The following is a 25,696-nucleotide window of genomic DNA, read 5'->3' on the forward strand; positions in this document are numbered from 1 at the left end:
GTGACAACTGACAAATGGTCAGCTGCATTGTTTCTGGCACTTACCTGCTGTAAAAGGCAAAAATGGAAAAATCTCAAACTTCATAAGTTACAAGTTACAACTTACAACTTACAAGAATTTTCTAGTTACTTTAAAAACCAAATATGGTTTGCCTTATAAGTGCCTCCTCTAATTTGTGGGTTAAGATCTGTAATTTACTGGTGGTGTATTAGAGATGAATGTTTTTATTAGTTCTGTCTTAAGGATAGTATTGTTTTAAAAATGGCTTTGCCTTGGCAAAATCATAAAATTTTACAAGATCACATTTCATGACTTGATAAAAAAAGTATGTTGAAGAAAGGACAAGATCACTTGCATGCTGAAGAATGGAAATATTTCTGTCTTTTGCCTAAATTCATAGTTATCTAGAATACAATGAAATTTGGAGCAGCTTTATCTATTGCTTTACTGAACACAAATAAGATATTTTATCTGCAGTGAAACATGCGAAGTGTGAATAGAACAGGTGTCTACAGTGTAAAGCCATGCTATGCAAAATGAATGACATTATATGATTTTAAACAGCAGTTGTATGTTAAATTTTATCCTGCTTGCAATTATTTATAACTATGCTGACTTAATTAGAAGTTAAAAAGTTATTTAGAAGTTAAGTAAAATGCATTATTAATTCAATCTGTTCTGGACCAACACCACTATTTGGTCATCACTTTTGATCAAAATAATTTAAACTTTGTTGTTAAGGAATGTAGGGGGGAAAAGCTTAGCAAGAGAATCGGCAATAAAGTGCTGTAATGTATGCTTTATGGAGGTGTTCTGCAGTGTTTCACCCTCAAGCTAGAAGGAGAATCCAGGAAAATCAGAGGATTATCAGCAGATGCAGGAGATGAATAAAAAAGGCAGAGTCAGAATCTTAAAAACAGTAACAACACAAAAAGGGAGAAGTTAGATTTGGGGATCATCTTTTTAAACAGTATTTTATCTGATAGTTGAGGGTAATCATAGGCAAATTCTGCAGAAAATTAAACAAAAAGTATGAAGAAAGAAATGTTCTTTAAGGATGAAAAACATTATCTGCATTTTTATTTTTTGGTGATATAAAAAAATCCTGGAACAGAGATATCCTTAAACAAACGACATTCAGGGAATTGCTGCTACCAATGGAGTTACTGATTTGTCAGTATTAGTCTTATATATTACATAAGGAATGAGTTTCCATTATTATTATGCAGCCATTTTAAGAGCTATGGATGAATATAGTTGACTGGATCCTGGCTGGATAAATGCTTAATATTTAGAGGTTATAGATTATGAAATATGCCTAAAACATAATGTGCTCTAATACCTGCAAATATTATATTAGCAAAATAATTACAAAATTTAAACTTATTAAATATCTGTGGTACCTAATAGCTAATTTTACATACATTTCAGAGGTAGCAGACACCATTTATAAATAACTTTAAAATGCATGTGACATATTTTATATGAATTTAAATTTTTAAGGAAGAGTTGTCTTTGTGTGTTTGTCAAGTCTACTCACATCTAACAAGGTTTCTTTTTGACAGTGGGTGTAGCCTCTCAAATTCAGATGGGGTTTTTTTATACAAGTTTGGAGAAAGTCTTCAATTCCTAATAAAATCTCAGTTTGCAAGTATTCTTACTGCCAGTTAAGGCAAGGACAAATATGGACAAAGGAAAACAAATGTAACAGTAATAATTGTCCAAGAAATTAATTACACAGGAAAGTTTCTAGACAATATTTTTGTTCATTTTGGTATGTTAGTTAAAAATGCTCCTTATACTTCAGGGATCAGCCTGATAACCAAGTGATTGAGCTTGGTGTCTCTTATAAATACTCATGCCACATAACCCTTAGCTGACCAGGAATTATGTAGAGTTGGGGAAGAGGCAGTCACTTCATTTCTTGGTTGCTCATTTTACAAAGCTATTGTTGGTTTTCTTGGAGGTTATGCATCTTCAATTTTCTTTTGAATCATATCATTTAACAGAATAAACCAGGCATGTGATCTTCCTGGCCAACTGCCCATATTCCCCTCTGCTATCCTACTTAGCCAAAGTAAAACTGTCCAGCCAGAGTCTTCTCCTTTCTATTATTTCTTTAACTCCTCTTTTTTCCTGTTCTTTTGATTGTGCCTGTTTGGTTTCCTCTTTCTCATTTCTATTACAGCTTCCTTTTTTTCCAGTTTTGATGAATACCAGCATTGACACTCTTCTTACTGCTGTGGAACTCTTCTGTTCTCCTCCTTCTCTCCCATAGTGTAAATCAATCACTCTTTGCAAACTGCTTCTTTCACCTAATGCAGGTGGACTTAAAACAGCCTCTTTTTACCGGCTGAAAAACTAAAAACTGTTAATTTCTTAATCATTTAAATGAGATAAACAAAAACCAGGCCTCCTTATTTTAACCTTTTCTGAATTGAACTGAATTTGCCTCCTTACATTTCATATCTTTTTTTTTTTCCAAAAAGTTTTATTGGTTTTTTAAAACATTTATAAGGAAAAGGGTAAGTGGAATGGTTACAAATTTTGGCAGTTGCAAGTGTGGCAGACGCCCCCTCCCTCCAAACTCATAGGATACATCTAAATATAAAACATTAATACATAATCATAAAAAATCAGCATATTAATTCTAGAAAAAATAATTTTCAATCGGTTTATATAGTTATGATATATAGTCTAGATATAATTTCATTATTACTTTCGGTCTGTTTATAACATTGTGGTTTTCTTATTCATTTTTGTGATCTGAGCTTTCTTGGTGTTGCCCCTTCACCCCCCCGCTGGCAGAGCTCCGGCCCCTCCCGTGTCCTGTGTGACCATTGTGGTATCTTCTGTTTTTTCTAGGTTCGCTTTATTTTTTTCCATAAAGGCCTGTGCCTCTATGGGTGTGTTGATTCTGATTCTCGTCTCCTCCCAGAATATCAGCATACCTTCAGGCATCAACCATCTAAACCACACCCCCTTCTGGTATAGTTTATTCGCCAATTGCGAATAGTTTTTCCTTTTCTCCCTAATTTTTTTGGGAATCTGCTTCAGAATGGTTATCTCCCTGTCATGGTATGTCAGTGTTTGCCCCCTTTGTACACCCAGAATTTCATCTCTTGTGCTTTTCCTAAGGAATTTAATATGAACCTCCCTGGGTACATTGTGTGTTCTGGCATATGCTGAATTCACTCTATAGACCAGATCTATCTCCCATTCCATCTGCTGTTTATCTTTGTGTATGTATTCAGCTAAAATATTAGTCATAATGTCCCTTATGTTTTCCCCATCTGTTTCTATTACATTTTGAAATCTAAGATAAAAGGACATTCTCTCAAACTCTGTTTTCATTTGTTGGATATCAAGTTCTTTGTTTCCCTTCTGTAAAGCCTCTACCCCCCCCTCTCGCCTCCGCCACCCCACCCTCCACAAGGTCCAGTCTCTGTGAGTTCTTATAAATTTGAACTTGATTTTCTTTAATTTCATCTTTCATTTCCCTTAGCTGTTTCTTGATTTCCTCCTGGCCCTGTAAAATTTGTTGAAGCATTTGTTGAAGGTCTATCTCTATAGTCTTAGGTTGCATCAGTTCTGTTATCTTTGACTGTGTGGCTGGACTGGATGTTGCAGATGTTGGAGCAGAAGTGGCAAAGCCAGGTTTTCTAGGAGGTGGTCTTTTTGGAGACATGGTTTAGAAAGCAAAAAGATCAGTCAGTGTAGAAACTGGGCAGCTGGAGAAGTAGAGCAGGCAGGCGAGTCCAGAAGGCAGAGGATCCAAACAGATGGGAGTTTCTTTAGTCACTCTAGCAATAGATGAAAGTTTTTTTTCTCCAAAGAGTTCAGAAAATCACAATCCACAAGAGATTCCTCTGGGCGACTCGAAGACAAAGACCGGAAGCCTGAATTTTAAAGGTGGAGTCAGGTTTCACAGTTCATGAAGACAACGGAAGTGTGCCATCTTGCCCTGCCAGCTTTGGGCTCAGAGGCATAATTTTTTTTTAAAAAAGTTCAAAAAGTTCTCAGATCATCAATAAGTTCTGGATCTAAGTCCCATGAAAAGCACTTTTGCTGGGGTGAGGCATCGTTAGTTGGCTCTCCCCCCTCCTCCTTCCCCTGGGGGCGAGAGCAGAATTTTAACAAGCCGCTTGTCCAAGGGGGGGGGAATCCCCCTCCCCTCTAGCCGCTCCTCAAAGAGTGAATCCGAAAGGTTAACTTTTAAAATTACTGAAAAGTCTATCCATTCAAAAGTAAGGGGATGGAGAGAGGAAGCATCTCACCGCACCGCCGCTGCTTCCTTCAGTTTTGCATTCTCCGATCGGCATGGGGCGAGACGCAGGCGCGTCCTCCAAAACTGCTCCCTGGTGCCTGGAGCAAAGCGGAAAAGCCCCCACCAGCCGCCGCTGGTGCCAGAGCCTTCTGCGAGCCGCTCCTTCGGCAGGGCGCCTCTTCGGGGCGTCCTGTGCCCCCCCGAAGACGGGGGAAGCCCACCGAAGAGCGGTAGCGGGCAAAGTCCTTGCCCGTCACCGTAGCCGCCGGAACCGGAAGTCCTTAAATTTCATATCTTTTTTCACCATTTGACATAATTTCTAATCCCTGTAACTTCTGTTACTAGTACAGATATTGAGAGAGTCTGGGGATATAACAAAAGAGAGGCAAAGTAAATGCAGTGTGGAATTTATTTCATTTCAAACTAAATAATAAAGAAAGAGTAACCATCAACACATTTCATGGAATCAAACCTTGGAATCGGCTACTTAACTCCCTAGAATGGGCTATTTAATTTCCTGCTCAGTTCAGAATCCTACTGAAGACATCCCAGGTTAACTAGGCACTGTGTGAATACATCCAGTGAAGGAGAGTCCACTATCTCTCTGGGTAATTGATTCCACCATCAAACTGCTCTTAGTGTAAAGAAGCTTTTGTAATGTTCTTTTACACTCTGCCTTCCTCTCATTAAACCCATATTTAAATACAAGTATGTTATTTATTAATGTATTTTATTGGTTTACAGTTAATGCAATCAGGGTATTGATTTCTAAAATTTCAAGCAGGTAGAAGAACTGAATGTAACAACCCTATGTTCTATTCAAAGTAATTCCAATTGAATTCAAAAGTGTCCTCTTAGGAACAACCTAAGACATTTTCTCAGATATTCTAATGATTTAAAAAAAAACTCAGAAATGTCGTTTTCAGAATGTTCTCTCTTCTTCCTGCCAATTTGTGCAGACACTAATTCCTTTTTCCAAAGAGACGGGGGGGGGGTGTCTTTAGGTTTTAAAGCTTCATTATTATTATTGCGTGGTTAATCTTTGGTGAGATTCACAGCCTTTGGGGCTGGTTGGTAGCTCAACAGCTCGAGTCCTAACCAAGGACCTAGGAACTGTTAAGGTAACGTCGAAGGATATAAGCTGTTCCAAGTGGGGCGGTTTTTTGTAGAATCAGAATGTTCAAATCTGATAAATTTAAAATTTCCAAATAGCGAGGTAGTCCTTTAGGTATTGCTCCAAGGGCTCCAATTACAATCGGGACAACACACAATTTCTTTTTCCACAGTCGCTCAACTTCAGTTTGCAAGTCCTGGTACTTTGTGATTTTTTCTTGCTGTTTATCTTCAATTCGTGCATCTCCAGGTATTGCAATGTCAATGAACCATACTTTTTTCTTTTCAACTATTGTTATGTCAGGTGTGTTGTGGGCCAAGTGCCTGTCAGTCTGGATTCTGAAGTCCCACAAGATCTTGACTTTCTCATTTTCTAAAACCTTCTCAACCTGATGGTCCCAGTGGTTTTTGCTGTACTCAAATCCAAACTTTTGGCACAATTTCCAGTGAATGATCTTAGCAACGCGGTCATGGCATTGTAGCTAGTCAGTTTGTAAAATTTTGCTGCACCCACTGATCAAGTGGTCAGCTGTCTCGTCTTTCTCATTACAAAGGTAACATTTGCTGTTGGTGGTAACATGTTGAATTTTTGCCTTCATGTAGTTTGTGGCTAAGGCTTGTTCTTGAGCTGCCAAAATAAAGCCTTCTGTTTCTTTTTTCAATGCTCCTGATCTTAACCAGTTCCAAGTTAGCTTTTGGTCAGCTTTGCCTTCAATAGTTTTCAAGTATTGGCTATGCATAGCTTTGTTTTTCCAATTTTCAGTTCGCTTCTCAATTACTTCTTTCTTATATTCAGCTTATTATTATTATTATTCAGATTATTATTATTATTATTATTATTATTATTATTATTATTATTATTATTATTTTGCTATGCAAAAGACAGTAGCAAGGCTATAAACACATCCACTACTGGGACCATTTCTAGTTTTTATGTCTATCTAAAAATAAAGCATTAAGGCCTGGTTCTTCCCCAGGCACTAGGGACAGTTGAGTGAGAGTCCCTTTTGGTTGTTTTGTTCTGTTTGTATTTTATATTTATATATTGTCAATGTTTAATGTTATATAGTTTAAGGGGGGAGTCTTTTTGTTTATTGTTTGTTTTTTATGCTACTCAAAGTCACACAATTGAGTTGGGGAGCTTTATAAATCTTATATCTCACACACATTTATAAGCTATCCAACTCATAATAACTCTGGAAGTATGTAAGTTAAAGACAACTTCTAATACAATAAAAATCTAAGGAAAGTAAAAACTGCGGACTAAAACACATACATTGATAAAATTCTTCCCGAGGGGACATACTATCTAACCCAGAAATTGAACAGCATAATAGATCAGATGGAAATTTTGCATCAAATTCTTAGACATAGTAATGGATGCTGAAAGTTAAACTGATCTACTCAGGAAACAGATTATGATCATGTTACAGTTTAGCTTCTATCAATTGTTCATTATTGTGATACCAACAATAGGAAGAGATTTGGCTTCAAATACTAAAATGTCTTGTGTTGTCTCTGTTGCTTCTCCCCTCCAAGCTCTCAGTGTTCTGTTAAAAGTTTGACATGGTGAAAAGAAAGCTAGTGGGCAAATTTGATAAAATTTATAATTAGAATGGACAGTGATTTTTTTTCAGATGAAATTTGTTAAACTGTTCAGCAGAAACATCAGACACATTTGGACTATAGCAAATAGTGCTTTTGGGTAGATAATCAAAATATCTCTGGAAGATTTTTCAGGTGTACTTTTTTATAAAAATGATCATCTTGAGGGGTCCTGGGTGCTCTCGGAGTTTGGTTGTTTTCTTGCAGATGTTTCATTGCCTAAACTAGGTTACATCATCAGGACTAACACTCGCCTAGTTTGGGTAATGAAACGTCTGCAAGAAAACAACCAAACTCTGAGAGCACCAAGGACCCCTGATTTCAACCCTGAGCTATAAATATTCTTCTTATCTTGTCTGATAATAACCTATTGCATGATGCTGCTCACAGAATTATTTTGCAGGTTATAAGATATATGCAGCATTAATAAAACAATGGAGTGCCCAGAAACCATTTTTGTTGATCAAACCCAATATTCAGTTACATTCTTTTCTTAAATTTTCTTTTCTTTTTTCTTTTTCTTTTTTTCTTTTTCAGCAGGAGGGAAGAGTGGTCATGTTTATTTTAATCACTACAATGTATCAACGCCTTTTTTTCCTTTGAGGTATAATCATTACTACAAGTAGTCCTCAACTTACAACACTTTATTTAGTGATCATTCAAAGTTACAACGGTTCTGAAAAAAGTGATTTATGACCATTGCAGCATCTCCATGGTCACATGATTTATATTCAAATGCTTGACAACTGACTCGTATTTATGACAGTTGCAGTGTTGTGGGATCATGTGATCACCTTTTGTGACAAGCAAAGTCAATGTGGAAACCAGATTCACTTAACAACTATGTTACTAATTTAACAACTGTAATGATTCAGTTAACAAATGTGACAAGAAAAGTCGTAAAATGGGACAAAACTCATTTAACAAATTTCTCACATACGGTAGCAACATAAATTTTGGGCTCAATTGTGGTTGTAAGCTGAGGACTACCTGTATACTCGATGTTTTCCCCTTCTATAATTTTATATTACTGCCAAAAATGCTGAGACAGCACCACACATGACACAAAGTGCAATCTCAACAATTACTGCTATGCATTAGTACAATAAATATAATAGTCAAGTTTACCTATTCTATATCTATGGCAGAAGCAACACAATATATTTTCCAATTAGAGATGCACATAAATGTTATGAAGAATATATCATGAAAAACAAAAACATGTTCATGCACAAATACCACAGCAAGAAGAAAGTAATTATTCTGCTCAAGCAACTTAAATAGGACGGTACATAGAGTTCCTACAAGCTTTTTGTGATGGTACAGCATGACCTTGAAAATCTAGATTAATTATTGAGGCCATCTGTTTGGAGGGGGCGGTGTACTTTTACTCCTAAGACATTCCTGTGAGAATTAAGTAATTAAAGTTGGGAAAGCTTCTTTATGCTCAGAAGATAGTGTCACATAAGACAAAGCATTGATATCATTGCACTCTAAAAAGAAGTGCAATGCAGGAATGAGAGATATTGAAAATGACTCAAGGTAATTGCCAGCAGATTTCTTGGATTATCCATTGCAAATCAATTTCTTTTTCTGAATTATTTTGTAATAGTTTCAGGATTTATTCCAAAACCTGGCGAAGGCAACAGGAGTCTCTTAGACTTGGAAGAACTTTTCACTTAGTGACTATTGTTGTATTCTAGTATTTCTCCTCTGAGAGGCAAAGGACTTTGCACAGATTAACCAGAGCAGAGAAATAATAAGCGTATTCTTTTCCAAATGTGTCTTCTCACTTTGCTTTGAGAACTAAAGATTAAGTAAATGGCTTTGCAGAGCTAAAGCAGAGTAGATGTTACACAGAGCATCTGCCTGCGTATTGCTGTTGAGCAGTTTAGCAAAGAGCCAAGCAACTGTGTATCTTTCAAGGAGAAGCACTGAACGCTTGGCACTGCAATAATGCAGTGGAGCTGACCTGGGCCCTGAAGTCTCTCCCTTCAAGCCTAATGTCATGTTTAGCACTAAACCTTGCACGTTGAGCTTTCTCATACTTAACATACTGAGTTGCACGAGAGTTTCAAAAAATAAACCCCTCCAGCCTGTCTCATGCACTTCAGTTAGTTTGCCACTTTTAAGGCATATTTGGGAGAGGAGATACGGGAGAAAGTTGCAAATGTTTTGTGCTTAGAATTGTCTTTTCAGACTCAACTGATAATCAAGATAATATCTGCATGTAATTAGTTTCAAGTATGACTTGACATAACTTGGAAAGGGTAAAGAGAGCATGACCAAAGTCTTATGCCCCATTTTCTCCTCTGCCCAACAAATGACACATGCTCCTCTCTGGATGTAGATGTGTGGGATCTCTAGATAGACAATACAGAATGCAATTATTGAGTCTGTTTTTCATGCCACATTTCACTACCCCGCCAAACTGGCCATAACAGCTTCATTATGGGTTGTCACCAGCACCCCTTCTGAAAATGACAGCGTCTAAGCATGGCATGCTGTACTCATTAGCTATACATTTACATTTATGGAAGTTATTTTAGAATAATAAGATTCTGTCTTCCGAGTCACCATTGCAGAAAATATCAATGCTTGTTAAGCTCTTAGAATGTTATCCATAACAAACTCGTCATCCCACCCCCCAAACTGGAACTACCCCACAAATCAAGATCTGAAAGACTATCTCCTGCTGAAAACCATTAAAGAGAGAGGGAGGGAAGTCTTTTTTAATGTAAAATTTGTAGCTCTTATACCCTCTCTATTTTTTAATATAATTTTATGTTTGCTTGCACTTTTCTCTGTGCTACTAACCTGACCATATTGTTTTCTGTTTGGGGTTGCTTTGCATGCCATTCTTTCTTCTTGGCTGAGAGGCAAGTGGTTGCTTCTCTTCCTTTCTATGATTCAGGTGCCTCGCTCTTTCCTTTCCAGGTTCTTCCAGTTCTTTTAACATGTCAAACTCTGGAGATTTGTTCATGAGCGTGCAGTCACTCAATGGGGATTCTTACCAAGGGGCCCAGGTTGGAGCCAACGTGCAGTCACAGGTAGGGATCCATCGGATGTACTGCCAGTGAATGCATCAGGGTCAGAAGGAAGGGCTTGGATCCTATTGGCTTCCCCCATTATTGTCCTAAGAGAGGAATTAAACTCAACAATCATCAAATCCATCAAAATGAAACAAAAGAAAAAAACAGCAGGGAAAAAATAAGGAATTTGCCTACATTTTGTGAATGCATTTGGCTCTGGCTTCATAGGAGGAAAATCAATATTTTGAATGAGTGCCAATTTGCTTAGTGGATTTTCTGGGAGAAGAGATAATACATTTATACATTGAGTTATTATTCAGTCTTCCATATTTTTATCTTCTACCTAGCTTAATAATAAGGAAATGTTGGTACATTGCTGAAGGGCCTTAGTCCTATTTCAATATCACACCAAATCCTGCCATCCTTTCTTATAAACCAGTATGATAAGCAAGAGGATGAAAACATTTAGCCAGAAACAAATGATTTACTATTGAGGCAGTAGTTAGAACAGAAAAGGTATTGCCATTATAGTCTCATGAGTATTCACATTTTTTTCTGGAATCTCATTCTACCTGTGCCTCATCTCCTTTGGAATTCCCTATCACATCTCACTGGGGTTCTTAATAATATTGCCAACTATCCAAAAATGTCCATCTTTTGACAGTGCCGTAAAAATCAGTGCAGACTGTACTGTTAGACTGAAAGTGCAAAGCGCCTACAGCAATAACAAATAAGAGGATGAGCCTCAGATGCAGAGGGATTCACATAACATTGAAACTCACATAGGTTCACTTATACCTTCAGTTGCAGGTGGCATTGAGAAATCTTGGATTATGTGATTGATGAATAAATAATAAACTTAACAGATTAGGAAAAAGTTTCTTCCCTCCGCATAATTGTTAAGGCTGCCAAAGAAATTTCAACAACTTCGTGCTCCTTTTGTATATTTTTTCTTCATCATTTTAAAATCCAGCATAATAGACTGTTATACACAATACATGGGGATATGGGTGGAAGACAGCTTCACTTTTTACTCTTTAAAGAGATCATAGGGAAATCTGTGAACTGATACTCATATTATAATGACCTCCAAAGAAATCTTTCTTCTCTAATATACATGTTCCTAATTCTTTCTTTGTTGTTGGTCTGTTTAGGTGGATACCCTTCGCCATGTTATCAGCCAGACAGGAGGATACAGTGACGGGCTCACAGCAAGTCAGATGTATAGTCCGCAGGGCATCAGTGTAAGAAAAATAGGCTTCCTTTTCTCTGTTTCTTCTTCTACTCCTTCTTTTTCTTTTTGTTCTTTTGCTCCCAATTATTTCAAAGCCATAGGGCTCAAATGCCACTTAGTAGGACTTATCTTAGCTTTACGGTCACCTAGTTTATTGCTTTTGTATCGGTCCTGCCAATGGCAGAATTCTAGCTGCAAAAAGTGGCAAGTGGGCAGGCCTTATTCAGGCAGCTGGCGTCTACAGCTGTCAAACAGAATCAGCATTCACATGGCACCTGCGGCCACTTGTGTTCTGCTGAGAGGGGCTGCTAAACAGGTGACACCTAGTACAATGGCAGTAGGGTATATCACCACAAAGCAAGACCCAGACATCTCCAGCAAGATGGCCAAAGGCCCAATTCAGCTGAACATGCCATCAAAAAATAGGATAGCTCCCTCTCCCACTCCAATCACTGTCAAAGAACAAAACAGATGACTACCCGATTAATAAGCAGGCTGATAATCATAACAATAATTATTGTTATAATGCAAAAACTAAGAAAAGAAAAAGAAAGCTGGAGTGGAATGGAGACATCTTCTACTTGTTCTGAGTTGCGCTGTCTGCTTGTGATTAGCATGAAAATTCATAGCGACAAGCTGTGTCTTACAGAGTGAAATTGATCAGACAGTCACAAGGAGAACCGAATGTAGATTTGGGACAGCAATCCAACTTCATTTCTCAGATCAATCATCCACCATCTCAATAGTGATGACAGAAAACTGGGACAAGAAGGCAGCCTGGAAAAGGAGGCTGCCATACACAATGTTGGGACTTCTTTCTACCAATTTCAAAGGTCAAAGAGGGAGTGCTACTCAAGGAGTGACCTGAAACTAGTAGAAGGATAAAATGTGCTTTGTTTCTTTGTTTTCATGCATGCCTTGGTCAATGCAAATGCCAGCTGTGGGAGGAGGGAGGAGGAAATAGATTTACAGGTTTCCTAACCATCTTCTCCAGAAAATTCAAGAGTTCTGTTGCTTTTAATGCTCAAAGCTTTGCTGAGCTAAACAAGTCTTTTGCCAATGGGACTGTACACCATACCATCACTGAGTGTGGGCATTCTCTATGAGCTTTTATCAATTTCAAACAAAAGCATCAGGGGTAAGATATTATGTGAGGCAGCCCATGACAACTGCTTGCCAAGACTACATCTTTCATTGTGTTCTTCATTTGTTTTCACCTCTACAAATTTGTAAGCAGAAAAATCCAGGCATTTAAATACTCAGGTTTAGAGGTCCACCTGTGCAGGTTTCCAAACAACTGTTCAGTCATGAGAATGTTCGCTTTTGCTTTGGTGGTGGTGTATTCCATGGTCAGTTAGGAGGCCACTTCAGATTCCTAAAAACGCTCCATCTTGCCAGGCGTCAATTTTGGTGGCCAAAGATGAAATCGGAGGTGGAAAATTATGTAAACATTATAACATAGTTGACTCAGAGCTATTCTACACACTGAATATTCATGGGGGAGTTTTACACAAACAGGACAGTCACACAGGCAGCCCACACAGCAGCCTTATTCACATATAAAATGGGAGGAGGGAGATTTAATGAGGCCCTTTTCTCACTTGTTTCTTTGCCAAGCACTTTCATTCCAGATTGGTTTATTTTGGCAGATAAGATTAAGCCTGAAGAAAAATACCTAAAGTGAGGAAGGTACTCTCTTCAACCAGGGGCTTTTATCATGTTAAAATTAGATTTTTCCCTCTCACTTTATGTGAGTGAGGGAGGCATGTAAACATGCCTGGCATAACCTTCAATCTGTCAAATCAGCCTATACCTCTGTCCCCACAGGCACTTTTCTCCTAGCCTTATTCTGATACCAGAAGTTAGATGGATGGAGTAAAAGTACTTCAGGTGGCCTAGTGGGAAGAAGTAAGGTGGGGAGGAAGAGACTACAATTTCATTAATTAAAAAATGAGAAGACATCATGCTGCAGAACAGACAGCCTGCCCTCAGCATTATCTTTATTTTCAGAAATGCTATGGGCCCCACATAGGCCCAGTAGGCATTTTTAGAATAGAAAAGGTGATTGTAACCCTATAGTTTTTTTTTTAAAGATGCTCATCTGCCCAGCAAAATACAGACATTGTAAACTGCAATGTATCTTGAGAAAGGCAGGATAGAGGATAAACTTAATGAGCAAGTTAGAGGAGATGATGGGGAGCTCTCACCAATGTTTTCTGATAAATGATATTTTGGAATTAGTTACGTCTATTATGGCAGCCATTTTATACTATGCAAATCTCATGGCAGCCCTTTTCTTAGAGTATTTTCAAAGTTCTCAGGATTTTAAAAATGCCAAATAGGGGCATCCTTTTATGTCAGACAGAATATGGGTTCATGGGCATCTCACTTTGATCCCTAACACTCCCAACATCCTTAGAGAATCTCCTCTAATGGTTATATATTGCAATATTTCATGAATATTTATATCAGTGTTCCAGAGCAAAACAGAAGGAAAGAACGGATGGATGGATAGGTGGATGGATGGATGGATGGATGGATGGATGGATGGATGGATGGATGGATGGACGGACTACTCATTAAGAATTGGGGAAAACACAGGTTGGTAAAATGGAAAAGCAGAAAGTGCAATCATTCTCCGATTGAACTATTGTGCTATTTGAATTATTTTTCAATACCAAACTGGGTGCATCTGAGTTATACAGCGCATGTATCCTATGCCTCTCATATGAGCACCATGTCTGATGTCACCAGGCAGAACCGCAAAGTAATCTGAAGCAAATGCAACTGAACATGTGCAGACAATTATGTCTGCTTATATAAACCCATTGCAGAAAACTAGGTTTGAAAATGCCACATGAAAGAGCCAATCATTCTATATTAACCTCTATGTTAGTTGAATTCATTTCCATTCTGGCTCTTTAATGCTGAAGAGTAAAATAATCAGTGAGGGATCATGATAAAATACGATACTTATCTACAAATAAATCCTAATCCCCCCCCCCCAAGAACTGATCCTCAGACAAAGGAAGGGGGAGAGAGGGAAGGAGGGAGGGAGGGAGAGAGGGGGAGAGAGAGAGACGAGACTAGCCTAGACTGATAGGCAAACAGACAGCATGACTTGCAGAAGCAGGGAGTATCAACCACCCACATTACACAAAGCACTGGGTATCATGTACATAGGAGAATCACCTGTAAAATAACCAAATATGAAAAAGAAAATGGAATTGAAAGCATAGGTAGCTGTATTGTATTATACATGGTCCTAAACAAGTAGAAAAAAATCTTTATTTCTATGTACAGTACCAAAAATAGTAAAACTGACTGATGAAACATTTAAATCAGATAAAAAAAATACTTATACATTATTTTAAATCATAGAATTTGCTATCACAATAGCAAATTGAGTCACTGGCATCAATTTGAATACAGGTAGTCCTCAGACCATTTATTCAGCGACAGTCAGAAATTATGACAGTGTACCCCATTTTAGAAGAGGCATTATCTTCTGTCTGTAAATGAGAAAAGGAGAATGCTCCCTTAAGAAGCTGATTAATTTTAATTTCTGATTTTTTGTAAAGTAAGTACATTGTAGTATTTTTACTACTGTCTTATTAATTGGAAACACCATTTCAATAAAATATTTTACTATTCTAGTCAACTATTAGATTTAATATTTGAAAACTTGTTCCAGTATCATCTTTGATGAGCAAACCTTTGGGGCAATTCCCACTTCAGTCTACAATGACAGTAAGCTGTTGGCTCTTTAAATTCCTTAGTCTCACCTTTGATTTAGTTTTAGTTTGCTAGTCTCATTTTAGCCACATAATCCAAAGACGGTTTTTCCATTTCATAATTTACAGCAAATACATTAATCAGATTCCTTTGTGTCCCTAGAACTGGATCTGGAATTAGGGTCAAACTAAACATTACTTTAACAAAAGATGATATCAAGTGTATTTGCTTTACTCAAACAGAAGATCAGGAATTTGTAGGCATGAATGGCTACTTATCTAAATTGGACTTTGCAAGATACATAGACTTGGTGTTCTACTTTTGCCTAATATACTAGACTAGCTTACTTTAACAGAAAAGATTTTGTTTCCTAATAAATTGCACAAATGCAGCAGGCAGGTGTAGATTTGGAATATATTCTTATGCAAATTGGGCAGAGGCCAGATAGATTACCTGAAACATCTGATTAAGAAATCCTATATAAGTTATTGAAATTGTACTTTTTGTGCATATATGATCCAATGATGGAAAAGATTTAATGCCTGGCTTCACAAAAAGTAATTAACAGAAATTTAAAACATTTTATTATCTTTTAATTTTCATCCAACTGCTTTTTTATTATTTTGCTAGGCAATAGTTATGTACAAGCTAGAATCAGATATTGAGGACTAGGATTATATATAGTAATTTATGTGCTTGCGGAATGTCACATGCTAGGATCACTAATCAGTAAATAGGTGTTCACAGGAACATGCCTATATATTTCTAAGGGGAAGGAGTGGTTCTGGTTTTTCTCTGATGATGCAAGGTAAGTCTTGGTCATTACAGTTTTAATAGTTTAGTATATTTTCTAATGCACTGTTCAGACCTAAGAAATATTAGGATATTCAATTTAAGACATGGAGAACTCCTATCTGGAGTTTGCAAAGTCAAATTCAGTGCCTGTCTGGAGTAGTTTTTATGAAAATGGGGATTTATTTGTTCCATGGTCTACCCTGAGAAAATATGAATTACTTTAAGGGTTTTCTGTTTGCCTTTCTTTCTTTCTTTCTTTCTTTCTTTCTTTCTTTCTTTCTTTCTTTCTTTCTTTCTTTCTTTTGGTAAAATTAGGTAAAATTTACAGATGAATAGAGCTAGGATTGATAGGTTCAGGTCTTCTAACTGTGACTGAAATTGGTAAAGATGGCTTTGAGCACATTATTTTAAAAATGGCTCTCAATGGGTGTGCTCTCTCTCTCTCTCCCCTATGTGTAATTTGATGATAGGAATTGATGCACAGTTGTAACAATCCTTGTGCAAAATTTAGAATGGGAGAGGGATGGAAGAGAAAGCTGTTCCTTGGAATGAAGATTTCTCTCATCTTGGTATGACACAGGTTTATGTAGGAACCAGTGGTGGGTTTCAAAAATTTTTGGAACCTCTTCTGTAGGTGTGGCCTGCTTTGTGGGAGTGGCTTGCCAACCATGTGACCAGGTGGGAGTGGCTTGCTGGCCATGTGACTGGGTGGAAGTGGCTTGGCAGTCATGTGACCGGGTACGAGTGGCCAAGACGATGTCACTGAATTCTTTGCCCCAATGGATGATCTACAAAAAGATATAAAAAAGGAAATTTATTATTTTGTGTACTTACTACTTAAATAAGATTAAAATAAGTACACAAAACAATAAAAGAGCTACTTACAGAAGGAAGATGACTGTACTTGCCAGCTTCAATATCACTGACTCCAATGAATGGCCTGCACAAAGAAGAGACACAGAAATGAACTCTTTCATTGCATGCACTGCATTCGGATGAAACCAGCACACAAAATAATAGAAAAGGAAGATTGCTGTCCTTTTGTGTGTTGAAGTCACCCACTGACCACCTTGCTCCAATGAATGGCCTGCACAAAGAGATACAGAAAGGAAGACTTTAATTGCTTGCATATTAAAGATGAAACAAGCATACAAAGCAATAAAACAGCTACTTACATAGGAAAGATGACTGTCCTAGTGGTCATACTCTGTTGCCTCTTCATCCTGTTAAATAATACTAACTGCAGAAGAAATAAAACAATATTGGATTCGATTGTTGTTGTAAGCTGAGGACTACACTACAGGTAACAGAAGGGACCTCTGTTTTCACCCAACAATGTACAGTCTTTTCAGGAAGGATGTCCCCCAACAAAAAGGAAAGATATACTTTTTCATCTAAGAAATTAGATCAAGAATAAATGTCATAGGTAGATTCACAGAGCAATACAGATGTCTTTTTCTAAAATTTATTCCCCAGTTCAAAAAACAGGAATATATGAATTAGGTTCAGTACTTAGGACAGACCAAGTAGCTATTCAAGAGTTAGTGGTGTCATGGTTGGAAGCAATGGTAAAGCAAGATATGGATTTAAAACCAGTAATATTTGGTTGGGCATTTCAAAGGAAATACAATACACATTTAATTTTAAACATGTTAATAGCTGCTGGAATTTTGTTTGCACAACAGTGGAAAAACAAAGATATGAAACTGAATAAATATTAGAATGTGCAGGAATGAATAAATTGACAATTAAAATCAAGAAGGCTTTGAATACTTTTTCACGTGAGATTTGTTTATCAATTCCTAACAGAAATAGAAATTAGAAATCTAAAAGTATGGGGAGGCGCCAACATCACAACGATACAGACTTGCGGTCTCGATGCTCCGAGACCGCAGCCAATACTTTTGCCACTGGGTAGTCCAATCGGACCTAAACCGTCCTGCAGAGACGGTGAACAGGAAGAATAGGTCTTGCTGATCTCAGGGACATTGCAAAGTCCATGATCAATGCAAGAGAAGTTCTTCAAGCCGGCAACAAAAAATCCAGCCAAGGCTGATGAAGTCGGGGTGGCACCAAAACGAAAGGATACAGAAAGAGAAAGTGTTTCCACCTGGTGAGGAATGTTTACTGTTTTAAAAGAGACTGCCTATAAAAAACTTAAAATTAATTTAAATTGGAGAACAGAAGAAACAAGCAGCGAAATTAAGTTTGGAATGGTTTTGGACAGTGGGTTATCTTATTTTTAAATGCTATGTTTATGGATGGAATTTATGCAAGCCTTTTAAAATGAATGGATTAAGTTTTCTTCTATTTTTTATTATTCTTTGTAACCTATGGACTAAAATTATCCTCTTTTATTACTGTGGGTGTTTTTCTAACTCATTCAAGAATCGGACCTTTTTTAAAACTTGAAATACAAAAAAGATACAAAAAGAAACAAAGAAAATTGCAACAATGACACTGCTACTCGGAGACTGGAGGTTTGTGTATTGGAAACAAAACACTTTTACTTTTCTTACTGATTATCCTGGCTTGGCACTCCAAGGTCTCACTGCTTGTTTATAGAGAGTGATAAGAAGAAAAGCATACAGATGTCCCTTTGAAGTATATCTTTAACCAGAGAAAAGTGAAAATAAAACTTTATTGTGAATCTATGCTTAATCTTGTAAAAATCTTCCAAGCTAGAGTTAGCTGGAGATAATGGCACAATTTCAACAGCAGAAAGAAATGTTAAGCCTGCAAAAGATATTCTTAGAAATTCAGAAATTATCAAACGCATTTGAGAGGATGGAAAATAAATTGGAAGACTTAGAGCATCTAACAGTAAAATATGATGAAGAAGTTGGAGATGTTTATCAAGTGGAAAAAGTGGAGGTTAGAATCCTATGAACTGAAGAGGAAAATGACCATAAAGAAATTAAATCTGCTGATATTTATGATGATTGGTTTGTTTCTGGAAATGGAAAGAGTGGAATACTGAAAGAGGAACTAAATGGAGGGGAACTCTACCCCAGATGGCAAGACACAGAAGAAGAAGAAACAAAAGAATTTATGTATTTAAAGAGAGAAATTTTATTAGCAACATCATTGATAACATTACTGACAATTAAAGATAAGCTGATTAAGGAAACAAAAGAAGGGCATCAAAATTACATGAGATATTTTATAAGCAAGGAGTTGCTAAGAGGAGTCCATACAAATTTGATTAAGGAGATGACTAGAGGACTGACACCACAAATGGCAGAAGACATGAGATTGTTTTGCTACTGGAAAGATACAGGTTGATAGATGGAAGTGTATAATTTAAAACTAGTTAAACTTAGTGAAATTTAGTGACAATAGATATAGTTAAATAAATAATTGATAATGATAATGTATACAATGTATAGTGTTATGATAAGTAATAATTGGATATGAATATTGAATGGTACCCATGATTAGAAATCCTTTTGGATTATATGTAAAGGTTAATAAAAAGAACTAAGTTAGATTCAGTTAATTCTTGATTATTAGGGGGAAAATATTATGATACAGGATATAGTCAAATAAAGGAGGGATAATGATAACGTATATATATATATGTATGGGTACAACATAAGGAAACTGGATGTAAATTGTAAACAGTGATTTGGAAAGGAGGATTAGAAAATTTTGTTACTAAATATTATGGATGTTTAGCTAGAATGGGACATAAGGATTCAGTGTTATTGGAGGATTTTAGAAATAGCAAATAAAAAGCCAGTATGTGGTTATGTATTAAATCTTGGTATATTTTATGATGAAGGATGTTTAAACAATTATAGTCAAATGAAAATGGAGGTATGATGATGGTAACATGTATAAATGTATGTTAAAATACTTGAGTAAATATGAATTATGCTTGATGACTGTGGAAGAGATGCAAGAAAGTCTTTTGTAACCAACTGGTATACCTTCCAAAGTATGTAAGGAAGGAAGATTTTTTGTGTTGTGTTTGTTTTGAAAATTAAAAATAAAAGAAAATTATTTAAAAAATCAAATAGTATGAAAGAAAACACTTTAGGAAAGGTCACTAAAATGTATAAGGAAATATTATTAGTACTTGATCATTATTAATGTGTAGATAACTGCGGGACATTACACACCCACACATACAAACTATGACAGTGCCAGGAAAACACCAAAAAATAACAATTTCCTCCCAAAAGACTGCAGATGAAATCAGTTTTTTTCCCTAACCCTAAGGACAGGAAAGACAAAGTCCTGGAATAAAAACCATCAAGGCATTGTGGGAAATTATAAAGGACAGTGCCAGGAAGCTCACAGAACCAGGAATCACTATTACGTAAACAACCAGGTATTGCACAGAAACACACAAAATCTGGCAAAGCTGCCTTGCACCAACCTGGCCTGGCCATAGAAAAGCAAAAAAAATGTTATAAATTTTATGTGCCTCAAAGTGACTGCTTTTCTATGGGCAGGCCAGGTTGGTGCAAGGCAGCTTTGCAAGATTTTGTGCTTATTTCTGTACTGAATTCACTACAGAAACACACAAATCTCCCAAAGTACATGCAAGTAAAACCATTAAAAATATTCTAGACACCATAAATAAAATTTAAAAAAAACATTAAAAGCATAAAGAAAAAAAACACGGGTCACTTACCAACAGGCAGAATCAGCAGCTCTCCTATGCGATGGATGCAAGGAGCAGGCAGGTGACAAGGCAGCAGATAAGGTGGCCTGGCTGGCAGGCTTAGAAGCGGCGGGGGCCTCTGTGTGTCTCATTTTTTGCCTCCAGTGCCACTCTGCCATCCAAAAACAGGCCCATGCATCCTGTTTTTGTCCTCCTCGACCTCCAGAGGGTGGGGGTGGCTGGGTAAGTGGGGCAATGTGGGCGGGGCAGCCTCATGGTCCCACATGGTCCAGATTAATGGCTTCGGCAGGCCGCATCTGGCCCGCGGGCCATAGTTTGAGGACCCTTGGTTTAGCCCCATTTTACAATCTTTCTAGCCAAAGTTGCTAAGTGAATCTGGCTTCCCCATTGACTTTGCTTGCAAAATGTGATCACATGACCCCAGGACAACATGACCATCATAAATACATGCCACTTGCCAAGTGTCTGAATTTTATCAGGTAACTCTAGGATTCTGCAATGGTCATAAGTGTGAAAAATGATACACCCCCTTTTTTTCAGTGTAAGCAGTCATTGAACAAATGCTTGTAAGTCAAGGACTCTACCTATATTCCAATCAGGATCCACACAGTTTTAGTCTCAGTCCAAAAGTAAAAACAAGGTGACTTCTTCCCTTTCACAACAAGAGGAGGAGGTTGAAAAAACAGCTGCCCATCAAAATGCAGTGGAAAAAAACAAAAGGCAGCTGCTGGAAATCCTGTCCCATTTATTATTGTCCCACCACATTGTGAGGAAAAGCTCTTTCTCAAGAGAAATGTTTACCCTCTCCTGTGTGAACTTCAAGCAGCTTCTCAGGAGGCTATAAATCTGTCCTGGGAAAGAGATTTTCTTCAAATTGTGCACAGATAATACAGGGAAGTGTCTTCGAAAGCACTGCTGTGCTCTGACCCTCTTTTTCACTTTAAAACAGGGGTGTCCAACCTTGGCATTTTAAAACTGGTGGACTTCAACTCCTAGAATTTCCCAGCCAGCATTACCGGGAGTTGAAGTCCATACATCTTAAAGTTTCCAAAGTTAGACACCCCTGCTTTAAATCAGACCTGGCTGGAGCCTAGAATTACATTTGTGAACAAGGCAGACATTTTTAACATAAAACTCCAAAAGAGTCCAATCAGAGAAAGGAATATAAATCTAATGTTTATTTATTTATTTTTCAATTTCCATGGCCACCCATCTCAAACAAGTTTATATAATGCTAATAACCCTAACATAAAACTAAGCATAGAAGCTTCACGCACTTATCCGGGAGCGGCGGACGCGAACAAGGATCAGGCAGCCTAATCCTCCATCGCTTGCTTGCTAGTTCGCCCGCTGGGCTGCCTCCATCCATCCACACCCGGCAGCTGCGGCAAAATCATCAAGACGAAGTCCAGCGGAGGCAGAAAGGTTCTCGGTGCTCCCGGACTTCGTCTTGATGACGTCACTGCAGCTGCCGGGCGTGGAAGGATGGAGGTAGCCAGAGCAGCACTGAGGCAGCTTGGGTGAGCGAGCAAACGAGCAAGGATCAGGCAGCCTGATCCTCCCTCACTCGCTCGCTCGCCTGTCGGGAAGCGCAGAGAAGACCGCGAAGTCCAGCGGAGGCAGGAAGGTTCTCAGCGCTCTGAGAAGCGGCAAAAGTCACTGGGGAGCAGCTTTTGTGGCTAATGGGGTTTGGGCTTTCAGCCCAACAGCCCCGCCGCTTCTGGACGTCTATTGCAGTTGCGAGGAAGACACAAAGTCCAGCAGAGGCAGGAAGGTTCTTGGCACTCCCCAGTCACTTTTGCCGCTTCCTAGAGCACAGAGGAGCTTGCAGGGAAGAGCACGGCATGAGGAGCACACGGAGAAGAGCACAAAGTCCAGCAAAGGCAGGAAGGTTCTCGGCGCTCCCGAGAACCTTGCTGCCTCCGCTGGTTGCCAGTTGCCCAGCTGGCATGGTCCCCCACACACGCCGCCTCCTCCTCCCTCTTCCTCCTCTTCACTCCCCAAAGGCTCTTCTCCTCCTTACCGGAGCTCAGCGGGAGCTGGGCACAAGGGATGGGAGGAAAACCACACCTTGGAAAACTTCGCTGGGAAGAGAGCCGGGGAACCAGTGGGAGGCAGGGACGCCCTGGAACGTTCCATGCTTTGCTGGCAGCCACGCCTCCTAGGCAAGTTCAGGGAAGTCCTAGGAGGCCAGCCGTGCCACACAAGCTACCGCTCGTGAGTGGTGACAGAATGGGCAGGGCAAGCGAGCGAGGGGGGCAAGGCAGGCACTCCGTGACGAACCTTTTCTAACCAGTAAGGTAGATTTCTGGAAGCTCTTCTACCGAACTGGTTAGAACCGGCAGGAACCCACCCCTGGTAGGAACTTATGTAGGAACCATGGTGGCACAGTGGTTAGAATGCAGTATTGCAAGCTAACTCTGTCCACTGCAAGGAGTTCAGTCCTGACCAGCTCAAAGTTGACTCCATCCCTTCCGAGGTTGGTAAAATGGGGATCAAGATTGTTGGTGGCAATATGCTGATATTATAAAACACTCAGAGAGTGCTGTAAAGCACTGTGTAGTAGTATATAAGTCTACTTGCTAGTTCTATATCCATGTTCCACAGCATGTGGCAGTCTCCATATGAATTCTAGATTCATCTTCCATAACTTTTCTATTGTAAGGAGAGAGCTATTCTAAAGAGAGATCCAGCAATGTTTGAAGTTACTCAGAATTAGTCCCTGAACAACACCTCTAGGAAATTGCCCTTGAAAGAATAATGTTAGGTCACCTCTGAAACTGCATGGGGAATGAGGACAAAAACAATAGCATGTGAGGTCCAGCAAACAATGTAATAATTAATCGCTATTAAATGGAGCTACTGTACTTTCTCGTTGGGTGGTAGGACTAGTGCTTGGTGGGAATGTGCCAAAGTTTTCTCCCCAAAGTGAAAATTGAATATATATACACTGAGTTCACTTATTCCCTAAAGCTTCTGTGCCCTTCAAAAGCACTGGGGCAGGGGAGGGGGGAACTGAGCATGTCTCCAGCAATGAGGAAGGGCATGTTCTTCATTCTCAGAGCATCTCTTCAGAAACCCTGGGATGGGGGCAAAGCCTTAAATAATAAGAATGCCTATGTTGTACAAAGATTATATCTATCCCTCCTGTTTAATTGAGCAACTGCAATAAAGCCCTTTCTGAAAATAATTTCAGTGCACAATAGAAGACTCTTCCCTCCCCCTCTCTTTTTTCTTCTCCACATTTTCTGATTCTTATAATGACCCTGCAAACACTAAATGTCATTTGAGTGCATTAAGCAGCAAACTCTTCAGTGACATAGCAATTACAGTTCTGAAATAGATTTGGTGTGTCATTGAAGATAAGGGTTTTGAAAGTTTCTGTTGTGATTATAGCTTGTAACTCCCACAAATAACAGGCTTCAAAATAAGAGGCTGCCAACAGGGCCATTGTGGTGTTTTCTCAGTGATGGCACGTAAATTGCTATTAATGTCCTGAGTGTACTTGAATATGCCAGTCTCCGGGCGGCAGCGTTGGCTCAGTGTCTCTCTTTATGCAGCTTGTCATTGTTGGGCTGATAATCTTCAGTAATTGCTGCTGCCTCTTGCAATGGTCAGAATGTGGAAGAGCATGAGCTGGCTGCATCTTCCAGGAGATGGTAAACAATGAGCTGCCTGCCTTCCTATAAATAATGTGGGAGCAGAGCAAGCTGGGCAGATGTGCAGTCCCAGCAATATGGTTTGCTGGTATCTCATCTGGGAATGAGAATGATCCTTCTTAGACTTGGAAAATCTGTAAGCCACCATACCCAGAAACACCAGACATCCAGGCAAATGGATTAGTCGAACTTTAGTCAACCTTTTGGAAGTGATTGCCTCAATCTTGTATTTAAAAGGTGCACTCCTGAAGACTGAGAGCAGAGCAGGGATTTGCAGTTCTGGAAACCACTTAGATATTGACAAATATTACAAGTGGGGAAAACAAAACTTCCAAACCAGGTTTTATCTGGTTTGTATCAAAAGCATAGAGCAATGTGAACTTGTGAGAAGAATTCCATCAGAGGTGGGAGCACAAAAGAGATCACAGATTAGCTGTTCATTGGAAGGAACCCTTGTCCTTTTCATCAGAATGTGAACAGGCATTTCAGTGTGTAGAACTTGGTCATTCTCAGCAAAGGTTAGTGTCTGACCCTTCTTGATGTACTTCAGTTAGTCAAAATACTGATAATTCTTGAGATTTATTTGTTTAGACAGCTTGACACTGATATATGGCCTTTTGTTTATTTATTTGTTTGTTTTTGCCCATGCTAATTTTCAGCCACATGACAGCAGGCTGAGCTGATCAGATGATCCTTGAAAATAGGTGCTTTATTTAGAATGGGGTTGATGCAGGAGACATTTGATCACAATTTCTTATATTTTCAGGGATTGCAATTAAGCATCAAAAATTATTTGTACTGTATACAGCACATTTCAGCTTTCAAGAACAGACTTTAAAAGGTGCTTCTGTGGAACTCTTGGAATGAAAGCTTTAAACAGGCAATATTTCTTTCCTTTTCTTCTCCTTTGGGATTTAACACTCAAGCATTCAACAGTTAATGATTTGCAATTTATTAGATGAACACTTAGTTGAAAAATATTGGTATGAGATAATAGAAGTACTCTACAGTATGTGTAATGTGCAATTTATAATGATTTAAGATTAAATTAAACATTAGTCGTACCTTTAGAGAAGAATGAACTTGGTGTATTTTGGAGAAAAGTGGCTCTAATATAAAATTTTACTTGCTCTTGTATCTGACGTTTCTGTTGAGTTTAAAATTATTTCTTTCTTGCTGTTTTTTACCTTCTGAAAAGATATTTACCACATAGAACTTCTTTGAGGTTAAATAAGAGCCCTCTTCAGTAATCTAGGATTATGTCTCAAATTAAAATGAGATCATGTTCCAGATTATTTCTCCAAAATAATAACAGCAAGGTTAACCTTGATTGTTTAATCTGTAATTTATATCACATGTTATTTGGCCTTCAGCTCTAAGATTGGTATAATAAGGACAACTATATTTAAACATGTTGCATCCTTATTTATGTATCAAGGGAGAGTGATAGTGTTTATATAGAGAGATCAAGAGGTGCATTGCAGACTTGTTCATCAGCTAGCTCTGAAATGGAAGCGAACTGGGTTAAGAGGAAAGGGGCAGAAGGGGTGATGCATGAGAAGATGGTGGGGAGATGTTACTGACCCACATTAGCACATCCCCTTTCAGTAAAATTGAATCTTT

At 38.4% G+C, this 25,696-nt stretch overlaps 1 protein-coding gene across 3 annotated transcripts in view; it reads left to right on the forward strand.

Moving 5' to 3' along the window:
• The window catches only part of PBX1 (PBX homeobox 1), a 291,924-nt gene that overhangs the window by 250,643 nt on the left and 15,585 nt on the right, over window positions 1–25,696 (forward strand). For 2 of the 3 annotated variants that reach the window (XM_081948964.1, XM_081948963.1), the window contains exons 7-8: window positions 9,923–10,035; window positions 11,172–11,261. In XM_081948964.1, the coding sequence (XP_081805090.1) occupies window positions 9,923–10,035; window positions 11,172–11,261 (203 nt within the window). The remainder of the gene's footprint in view (window positions 1–9,922; window positions 10,036–11,171; window positions 11,262–25,696) is intronic. The other variant, XM_081948965.1, reaches the window with a different exon arrangement.

The sequence above is a fragment of the Natrix helvetica genome, assembly GCF_964273705.1.
Source record: "Natrix helvetica genome assembly, chromosome: 3".
NCBI classification, from domain to species: Eukaryota; Metazoa; Chordata; class Lepidosauria; order Squamata; family Natricidae; genus Natrix; species Natrix helvetica.